This window comes from Crocuta crocuta, unplaced genomic scaffold (genome assembly GCF_008692635.1).
Source record: "Crocuta crocuta isolate KB4526 unplaced genomic scaffold, BGI_CrCroc_1.0 scaffold16, whole genome shotgun sequence".
NCBI lineage: Eukaryota > Metazoa > Chordata > Mammalia > Carnivora > Hyaenidae > Crocuta > Crocuta crocuta.
The window spans coordinates 11,757,031-11,766,974 of record NW_027531893.1 but is presented as its reverse complement, the minus strand read 5'-3'; the positions used below and the strand labels follow the sequence as shown (position 1 = coordinate 11,766,974).

The 9,944-nt window shown below is 55.8% G+C and overlaps 2 protein-coding genes across 4 annotated transcripts in view; one reads left to right on the top strand and one right to left on the bottom strand.

Annotated features, from left to right (window-relative positions):
* The window catches only part of PDXDC1 (pyridoxal dependent decarboxylase domain containing 1), a 51,394-nt gene that overhangs the window by 39,460 nt on the left and 1,990 nt on the right, over positions 1–9,944 (top strand). The window contains exons 17-23 of one of the 2 annotated variants that reach the window (XM_077773149.1): positions 1,556–1,727; positions 2,436–2,554; positions 2,849–2,970; positions 3,895–3,987; positions 4,098–4,194; positions 5,088–5,192; positions 5,675–7,353. In XM_077773149.1, coding sequence (XP_077629275.1) covers positions 1,556–1,727; positions 2,436–2,554; positions 2,849–2,970; positions 3,895–3,987; positions 4,098–4,194; positions 5,088–5,192; positions 5,675–5,934 — 968 coding nt within the window. In that variant the 3' untranslated portion in view covers positions 5,935–7,353. Of the gene's footprint in view, positions 1–1,555; positions 1,728–2,435; positions 2,555–2,848; positions 2,971–3,894; positions 3,988–4,097; positions 4,195–5,087; positions 5,193–5,674; positions 7,354–9,944 lie in introns of those variants that run through there. The other variant, XM_077773150.1, reaches the window with a different exon arrangement.
* The window catches only part of NTAN1 (N-terminal asparagine amidase), a 9,759-nt gene continuing 7,607 nt past the window's right edge, over positions 7,793–9,944 (bottom strand). For both annotated transcript variants that reach the window (XM_077773152.1, XM_077773151.1), the window contains 3 exons: positions 9,679–9,776; positions 8,430–8,543; positions 7,793–8,128 (listed from right to left, as the gene is read on the bottom strand). In XM_077773152.1, coding sequence (XP_077629278.1) covers positions 7,949–8,128; positions 8,430–8,543; positions 9,679–9,776 — 392 coding nt within the window. In that variant the 3' untranslated portion in view covers positions 7,793–7,948. The remainder of the gene's footprint in view (positions 8,129–8,429; positions 8,544–9,678; positions 9,777–9,944) is intronic.

Sequence of the window (9,944 nt, the reverse complement as noted above, 5' to 3'; positions counted from 1 at the left end):
CTTTGGGTAGGTGAGCTTTTTTTTTTTTTTTTAATTTTTTATTTTTTGGGTAGGTGAGCTTTTGAGCGGAACTTCTCAGAAGCAGACTTTCGAGTCACTGGAGTTCCTGTGTTTCCGTGTCCTGCGGCCCTCGGTCTTGCCTTCCATTCCTCCGGCCACGCCGCACACCAGAACCCCCTGTCTCCCCTACCACCCCTGAAGGAGATTTGCCTGCTGCCGGCGCTGGGCCCCACCTGGGGCTTCTGGCCCACGGGGCGTGGAACCTGCGCGTGTAGTTTTGAAAGCTCCCTGGTGTTTAGAACAGACCAGCGAAGCTTGAGGGCCACCACATTTAGACGTTTTGGAGGGCAGTGTGGACTCGTGCAACAGAAAGTCATGGGCGCACACCCGCCTCGGCCTCTTTGTGCGTGGGGGAGCTTGAGCGAGCGTCCCCTCCAGGCCTGGTGCCCGTAGCTGTGGGACATGTCTTCAGGGGACTGGAGTTTGCTGTAGTGGAGTGGGTCCCACAGATCAGCCCCCAATGGGGAGTACGTCCCACAGATCAGCTCCCGACGAGGAGTACGTCCCACAGATCAGCTCCCGACAGATAGGTGAAAAATCTGACGATGCTTTTTTTCTGAGATGATGTGAAGATTTTCAAAAAATGTTTGATGGTTTTTCATGGGATGTTTTCAACATTTTTGGAAAGGTATTTTCTCAAAGACCTCAATGTAGGGAAATGTGGGAAAGTGTCCTGCCAAGAAGAGCCCCTCATGAAGATGGCCCGTGGTGTACAGATCTTCTCGTGATTTCAGCACCTGCTGCTCGGAGAGGCTTGGTCTGTGGAACCTGGCTGAGAGAGCTGGGGACACCCGAGGCGTCATGTACTGACGCTTACGCAGTCACTTGCCACGTTTGAGTCACAGGCGAGGGGCAGTGAGGTGGGGTCCCTGCAGCCCCGGGGGCTCCCAGCTGTCCTTGGTGCTGCTGTCATCACCCCGCCCTCCTGCCCCCCTCCCCCACGCGCCCTCTAGAATCTCTCTCCCCCATGATGCTAATGTGGAGCGAGGACCGCGGGCTTGCCTCTTTGTGGCCCGAGATGGGAGGTTAATCAACTTACAGTTGATTCCAGCAGAGTCCTGGGGAGAGACTCTGAGAGCTTGTGTGTCACACGGAAGGCTGGTCCCGTCTTCTGTATGAGACACAACTGTGTGTGCGCCGGGACGGCCTGCCTCCGGCAGTCGGGGAGACAGACAGACAGACAGACAGACAGACAGACAGACAGACACACACACACACACACACACACACACACACACACACACGTTTCCTGCGGGCCTCGTGGCTTCTATGTCTCCCCGTCTTCTGTATAAGATACACTGTGTGCACGCCGGGACGGCCTGCCTCCGGCAGTCGGGGACACAAACACACACACACACACACACCCGTTTCCTGTGGGCTTCGTGGCTTCTATGTCTCCATTCCAGCTCCCTGGAGGCCCTGGAGCTGCTGACCTCGTGACGGCGGACGCAGGGCCCTTCCTTCCTCACTTACCTAATGCCTGGGATGTTTGCAGTTTTAGGAACTCGGGGAGAGGATGTGGATCAGCTCGTCGCCTGTGTCCAGAGCAAGCTGCCGGTCCTGACCTGCACGGTGCAGCTGCGGGAGGAGTTCAGGCAGGAGGTGACAGGGACGGCGGGCCTCCTATATGTCGATGACCCTAACTGGCCCGGAATAGGGGTTGTCAGGTACGGGCTCGGCCTCCTGGCGGGGGTGCCTCAGGTGGGTCCTTTTGTGGACCAGCTTGGAAACCGGCGGTGAATATGTGTGGCCACAGGGTCCGTGTCCCATGGAAATGCAGCGCGATGTTTTGGGCCCAGCACAGCAGCGGCGTGGCCACTGTGAACTAGTTGTAACTGTACTTCCTGTGCCGCTCGCAACTTACTAGGGAGACCATACAAGCGCACAGCTGACGGACAGTGACCATGGGGCGTACAGAGTGTCATGGCTCCCTGAGACCGAGAAGTGTGGAGTGCAGTGTGCGCCCCCAGCCTGCTTTCCATCTCCTCCTTTCGNAAGCAAGCTAGCATGAGCAAGAGAGGGGCAGAGAGAGAATCTTAAGTGGGCTCCATGCTCAGTGCAGAGCCCAACTTAGGGCTCAGTCCCCTGACCCTGGGATCATGATCTGAGCCAAAATTAAGAGTTGGACGCTCAACCAACTGAGCCCCCATGCGCCCCGAGACTCCATATTTCTATTACAAGTGCTAAGCCTCCCAGACCTGCCTCAGTTTCATAGACTAGAGACCTGGGCCTTCTTTGCGATGTTCTTGACAGTGCCTGACCTTGAGACTCTCCAAGTGCCTCCTTTGCCCATTTGTGTCACCCTGGAAAATCGCAGTGTTTGAAGAGGATTTGACCATTTAGATTGAAGTACTGTTTTTTGATATTGTTTGTAGGTATGAACATGCTAATGATGATAAGAGCAGTTTGAAACTAGATCCAGAAGGGGAAAAGATCCATGCTGGACTCCTGAAAAAACTAAATGAACTGGAATCTGACCTTACATTTAAAATGGGTAATTACTATTTTTATATGTCAACTATGAGCTCCCAAAGGCCGTTTTCTAACTGGCTTCAAGGACATTGGGGTCTCTTTCCTTGGAGGAAATGCTAGTTGAGTTCTTTCTAGGGTGAGCTAGCTCCCTTCTTCTGCAGCCTCTTGGGGCACCCCTTGTCCTCATTAGCGTCCTCCTCCTCCCCCATACGGGAGGCGCCCTCGTGCGGCCACGCCGTTGTGCAGGACAGCGGCCCCGGGCAGCCTTCTGACCGAGGACTCGGGAACCGAGGCAGGCAGTGGTCTCTCCCCACAGGCCCGGAGTACAAAAGCATGAAGAGCTGTATTTACGTGGGGATGGCCAGTGACGACGTGGACATTTCTGAACTGGTGGAGACCATTGCGGTCACAGCCCGAGAAATTGAGGAAAACTCAAGGGTCTGTAAGACTGATCTGTGCCTCGTTCCTTTTCTGGGTTTTCTGCAGGCAGCTAGCTGGGGTCACGAAGGAGGAAGGTCCCCTCAGAAATACCTGTTCGTTCCCAAAAGAGTGTGTAAATGGTTCCTCTGAGCTAAGCATTGTCCCAGGACTCCAGAACCCCATGAGGATGTGACACGGTGGGTGCCCTGAGTGGGCTCACGGCTCGGGGAAGAGATCCATGTAGTCAGGTGGGGCGCTAATGCCATGGAAGAGAAGTTAGGGGTAACAGCCTGTGGGGAAGACACGGTGGCATCTGCGACAAGGGGAGGGAAGCCTCCATGATCGTAGCTGCATCCCAGGGCTGCGGGCGGACAGGTTTCTGACAGCAGGCCTGGCGTGGAGGCCTAGCCGGTGGACCGTCTCCACAGCAGGTGGGTGAGTCCTAGGAGTCACTCAGCAGCAGAGAAGGGATGATAACGGGATGGGTCTGAGGAGACAGGCGTGTGTGGTGTGGCCCGTTGCTGATAGGGACGGGGAGAGCAGGAAGTTTGCTGTGAGGCGGAGGAGCCAACTTTATCATTGTTGGGTGGACTTCTTGAAGTTTCTTCCAACTCACTCTGTCACTTCTGATTTCCATGAATGTTGAGCATGTGTCTATTTTCTGTTGATGTGACATTGAGGTCACGGGGAAAGTAGTTTCTCTCCTCCTTTCCCTGGCAGATGAGGCTGGTCATCAAGGTGTGTGTCCCTCTTAGCCGGGCGTTTTATCCCCTTCTGTTCACTCGCCGGTTTTACTTTGTACAAAGTACTTTTTACAAAGTAAAGTGCAGAATTCCATTTACTAACATTCTTTTGAAAAGTATCCCAGTGCTGTGTTAATAGTTCTTCTAGGTCCTGGGTGGGAAGCTTAGACAAGTAATCCCTTTCTTGGTCCTAACACAGCTTCTGGAAAACATGACAGAGGTGGTTCGGAAAGGGATTCAGGAAGCTCAGGTTCAGCTGCAGAAGGCGAATGAGGAGCGGCTCCTGGAAGAGGTGAGGCTCACACCAGACTCCCAGCAGGCATCCGGCCGGGAGGGGGCCCCGCACCGGGTGCAGGGAGCGGGCCTGGCTCAACAGTCACGTGCGGGGCTTGTGTTCTGCAGGGCGTGCTGCGGCAGATCCCTGTCGTGGGGTCCGTACTGAACTGGTTCTCTCCAGTACAAGCTTCGCAGAAGGGAAGGACCTTCAACTTAACAGCAGGTAGGACTGACGTCACCCCAGGCCTCATAACCTTGCGAGTTGTGACCAGGGTCCTGGGCTCCCCCACTCAAGCTGAGAGGCCGGGTGTGCGTGCAGCTGGGGCTCTCTCCGGGGCCAAGTCTGTGTCCGGAGGCCTGGCGTGTCCGCCCCGTCCTGCCCCAGCAGCCACGGTGGCACAGAAGCGGGTCCCCGTTGTCTGCGGCGGACCCCCCTTCCTGGAGGCGGGTCAGAACGTGGCCACTCGGCCATCCAGACTCGCAGGGTCGCCAGCTCTGTAATCAGTGCTTGGTGTCAGTCCTCCTTGCCGTCCTCGTTAGTGATTTGTCCCAGGAAGGGGCTGCTTTTGACAGTGGAGATGAGAAGATTGTAGTCTGTAGCCCTGGACCAGCTCATTTCAAACCAGGCCGCCAGCAAGTGTGACCAGTCACCGGGGTTTGGGAAAGGTGGTGTGCACCTCTAGGTCCCCATCTGTCCCGTTCTCCTGGGGGAACGATTCCCTGAACGCGGGGCCCTCCCTAGGAAACCGTGGGCGCCCATGACCTGAAGAGGGACTCTGACTGTATTGCTCTGAGTGTCCGCCTTCAGCAAAGAGGCATCTGGTCCCTGCTGCTACGGTGCAGTTCCCACTCGGGCCGGGTCCCCACGCACGCGTGGGCCACACCGGGGCCGGGTGTGCACAGGACACCCGGGGAGCTGAGGGTGAAACACGCCGGCAGGGCGGGGCCTCGCGAGCGCAGCTGCAAGGTGGCCTCGTCCGGTTCCCAGCACGTTTCCGGAGGGCCGGAGCCTCTGCCCGTCTGCGAGGCCCAGTGGCCAGAGCGAGTTTCCTGAGGACCGAGGCCGCGGGGGCCGGGGCCGGGAGCTCCCGCACACCGCTGTCCCTCCCTTGGCAGGCTCCCTGGAGTCCACAGAACACACGTACGTCCACAAGGCACAAGGCGCAGGAGTCACGCCGCCGCAGACGCCCTCGGGCACTCGCGCCAAGCAGAGGCTCCCAGGTACGTGGCGGCATCTTGGGAGTTTATTAGTGCTGAACAGACCCGGGGGTTTGTCTTGGGAACACAGACCTTGGCGTCTTGGGAGGCTTTTCCTGTTGGGGTCAAAGCGCCGGGAAGACAGGAACACAGGTAATGCCGTGTCCCGTTTGTCCTCGCTGAAGACCAGCTGTCCCTTTCGCTGTCCGTTTCAGTAGCCTGGGGCTTCCGTCCGGGAGAACTTCCCCGCGGCACCCCAGGGCGGAAGTTAGGGTCTTGAGAGCGGGCATCGCGTTCAACTTGTGTTTACTCGCCCGAGCCTCTCCTGACCGTGACCTCAGGGCCCATGTTGGGGTCCTGTCAGCTCCCGCTTCTCACCTCCTCACTTCAGTGCCTCAGGGCTGGGGGTCGCGGGCTGTCTCTGGAAGCAGCTGTGATTAAGTAAAGCAGTCCCTGGCTGCGTGGAGCCTTCAGCACTGTCGCACTGTCCGCGGACCTTCCTCTAGGCCAGAAGCCCTTTAAGAGGTCCCTGCGAGGCTCCGATGCCCTGAGCGAGACCAGCTCGGTCAGTCACGTTGAAGACTTAGAGAAGCTGGAGCATCTGTCCGGGGCGCTGGAGCCAGACGGCCTGGAGCCTGCCCGCCCTGAGCCGCACCCCGGGGGCTGCCCCCCGCAGGAGGCCGAGCGGACAGGGGCCTTCGAGAACGGGGCCCAGCGCCCACGAGAGGACCGTCCACAGGTAGAAGAACCGGAGAGCTTAAGATAAAATCCAGTGTTTGCTTTGAGACCGGACCGAGTGTTGTTTCAGGGAAGATGACGTTGTACTGAAAATGTGAACCGTGCCGCACGCTAACCCGGAGGCACGGCCGCTCCTCCTGCTTCCCCGGGAAGTCTGCACACGCCTAGGCCTGAACGCCAGGCTTTGGGGAGGGCCGTGGACTGCTCTCATCTGCTGGGCCTGTAGGGGGACGGCTGCTGATCCTGCCCACGCGCCCGTAGGTAATACCGTTTCCCCCCCTACGTCCCCAGAAACACGGTGTGCTCCCGGGAACACTTACAGTCTCACGTGCCTGCCGCTTGGAACCCTGGCGCTTATTTTCCTAAGACATAAGCGTAACATTAGGAGGTTCCGCGCGGTAACTTCTCGGTAAGACAGCTGTAGAGCCCTCGGGTTCCCTGCTGTGCTGCCGCCCGGGAGAGGAGCGCAGCCTCTGCGGGGGGTCGGGGTACGCAGGCCGGGCGGGATGGCGGGATGCGCACCAGAGTCCCAGCCGCCGCCGCTTCCAAGGTGTAGACGGGGGCGTGCGCAAGCGCCTCCCTCCGCCCCAAGTCCAGTCCTCCCTTTATCTACTATTTGTAAACAAATTAAAGGACTGTCTACTAAGAGTAACTGTAAAACTCTTGACCGTATATATGTATATTTTTAAATACTGGTAAAGCTTTTAAATTGGCACACAGATACAGACTGTGCTCATTTCTATGTTTAATATCTGAAAACCTGACAGACACTACTCTTAACCTCCTACTAAGTCTGCTGTGTGGCACCCAGTTAAGTTTCAATCCTAAAATAAGTACACTTTTGGCCTGTTTTATATGGGAGTATCTGTGGCTTCTCCCCACTAGCAGCTCACCCCCTCAGGCCCAACTCAGAAACAAGGACCAGAAAAGTCCTCTTGGCTCAGGCTGATGAAGCCAGACCCCTGCTGAAATCCTGGAAGTAAGCTCTTAATTACTTCCCGTTTCCACTTGTCCAGAAGTACCGCATCGCTTTCTCATAGGTAAGGCCTCTGTGCCTTTAGTCCAGCCGAGTCGGGCTTTGGGACACCTCGGGCCGGTGGGGGTTCATTCACACTGGGGTGTGGACGGTCGTGTTGGAAGCCTTAGTTACACCATATTAAGCCTATAATCTGATGTGATTTCTGACTTTTGGCACTTGTCAAAATGCAGTTTTCCTTTTTATTTTTTATTTTCCTTGGTGCAGATGATTAAAGTCTTCCCTGTTTATTTGGTGCAATGAAATATAGCAGATAAAATGGGGAAAGGGGAAATTATCACCTTCAACAAGATTAATTTTTAAATGTTTTTATATATATTTGGAATTGTTAAATTGGTTTTGCTGAAACAGAATTTCACCCTTAAGATACTATCTGAATGTTGGTTTCAATAAAGGTTCTTGAAATTGTTACCAGTGAGTTCAGTTCCTAAATGGTCATTAGGCAGAGTGAGCCCCCTGAGGATGGCAACTTGACATGAAGGGCTCAGAAGTCTGACCTCTCAGCCGGAGAACAGCCTTAGCAATGGCTTCGTGGAGCTCTCACGTTAAGTTTAGTCTCTCGATTAATTTTTCCCTCTGAGCCTTTCATCCCCGTCATCGGAAAGGGGAGTCTCAGTTGGAATTAGCGCTACTAAAATATTTTGGGGCCGAGAAACCCCTCTGGGAGATGGAGGTTTTCACGGAATTCTGCATCTGAGATACTGTATTTTTAAACCAGCTCCTGTATGATTTTTCCCTGAGTCCCTCCCTAATTTAGCGGAAGGAGAACTACTTACCGCTGGGGGGATGCGGCTGCTTGCAGGGCCAGGCGTCGGCTTCAGAGACGCAGAAAGCACACCTGACAAGTGCCTTCGCCAAAATAAGATTTTATTTTTAAAGTCATGTGGAGGACGGTAAGGAGGGAGACCGAAGATGCTGCGGATGCAGATTTGGATTCATGGTCTCTCCGGGCCCCTCGGCGGTGTCTGGCAGGCCAGCAAGGTGCTCTCTTTGGTGACGCCCGCCGTTAGCTTCCTGGGGAAGAGATCTTTTCCCACAAGCCAGCTTCATTTTTTCTGTAGAGTAGGGCCTTGTTCCCGGGGAAGAGCGCGCTGGTAGGAGATGGGTGTTTTTTTAAAAACATCAAGGTAGATCGAATATGTTCAACAAAGTGGGGCGGCTCGGCCAGAGGTGAGGTGGAGAGGTTCTGGAAAAACAAGAGTCTGGGTCTGAGAGAGGAGTAAGCTGCTGGACGCCCTCAGACCGCCGAGCACGTACGAATGGTACGGCCAGAGAGGACGCCCCGGAGCACCCGCCCTGGCGAGGACACAGCAGCTGGGCGCGTGCTCCTTCGCCCCACGCGAACGCCCACCGGATCCGAGGGCAAGCGGGCTCTGCCGACGGCGTCCTGAAACCAGACCCCACCCGCTGCAGGAAGAGCAGCCGTGCTCTCAGACGAAGAAACCGGGCTGCAGAGATTTAGGACCGACCGGGCCGGAGGGCCTCACCTCCAGTATCTGCTGGTCATCCTGGCGCAGCCAGAAGTCCACGTGTGGGAACGGCGTCCAGGAGTACGGTCCTATGCGCAGCTGTTCCGTCCTCGCGTCGTAAATACTAACCATCTGAGAAGGAACGTCCCGCGGACAGAACTGAAGGGAAGTCCCCACTGTGTCGGGCCCCACCCTCAGCGCGAGCCCCAGCGCGGTGGGCTTTTGTGTGGAGGGCGCGCGGCTTCCCAACGTCCAGTAGCGAACCTGCTCCTCACCGGGCGCCGCCGCGGCTCGGGTCCTGCAGTGAGCCGCGTGCGCTAGGGCCTTTCGTCCTGACAGCCGTCCTCTGGGAAGACAGCGTTTTCCCCGCTTTGGTTGGAAACCCGAGGCTCAGACCGACAGGCACTTTGCCCACGGCCGCGTTTCCACTAAGCATCAGAGCCTGGCCGCACACCCAGGGGCGTCTGACTCCGGTCCACGGGCCTCAGTGCTACATAAAACACCACCTCCTTATTTCTGCCCCAGCAACTAAGGACCTTGCACCTTAAAAGCGCACAGTGCGGGGCGCATGGGCGGCCCAGTAGGTAAAGCGTCTGACTTCAGCTCAGTTTAGGATCTCGCAGTTCAGGAGTTGGAGCTGCACGTCGGGCTCAGCCTGGAGCCTGGCTTCGGATTCTGCATCTCCCTCTCTGTCCCACCCCTCCTTGCGCTCTACCTCTCAAATATGAGTAAGCATTTAACAGATTTTGTAATTAAGAAAAAAGCACAGTGCAGGCTGCCCGATCAATAGCAAAGAAGGTGCTAATTTGCCATACGATCAGGTCTCTGAGTTCCCCAATTGGTTACTGATAGTTTTCAGCTTAACCAGCAATGCTGGCTTTTGGTTCCTGAGACTAAAACAGGTTCTGAATATTAGCTAAACCAAGGCTATCCTGCTACTTGAGAAATCGCAGAAGGAATCTTACAAATGTTAAAGGTTTGGCAAAAGAGACCACCGCGAATGCACACATTTTCCTCGGAAAATGTCAACATTTCATCAGTGAGGAATCTGCCTGCGCTTTTTCCACACCTTTACACCTTCAAAGCCGAGAACCGGGGTCTTGAAGTTAGAACCTAAAATTGTGCGTTATTCGCGTGTGAGAGAGAAAGAAGTGATCCCAGATCCTTTAAAGAAACAAAAGCTTTTTTCCTTTCTGAAGACTATAAACCTTGAGGCTCCGAAACAGGATGCCCTTTTTCCCCTTAACACACAGGGTCTCAGACTCACCGGGCCTCCCGTCAGCGCTCGGGCGGCACGCAGCTCCTCCTCGGGGCCTCGGTCCGGGAAGGAGGCTCTGTAAATCTCGGCAGTTTTAATGTTGACCGCTGTGGGGACAGAGAGATCTCGGCATGGACTAAAGGCACACGTGCAAAGCTGGCAGAGCGTACAACGTCCACCAGCACAGATGACCGAACACGGCGGGTCACCCGAGGCAGGGAAGAGTGGCGTGGTTGGAATGCCACCGCGAAGCGTCTGCGGCTTCCGCAGTCGTG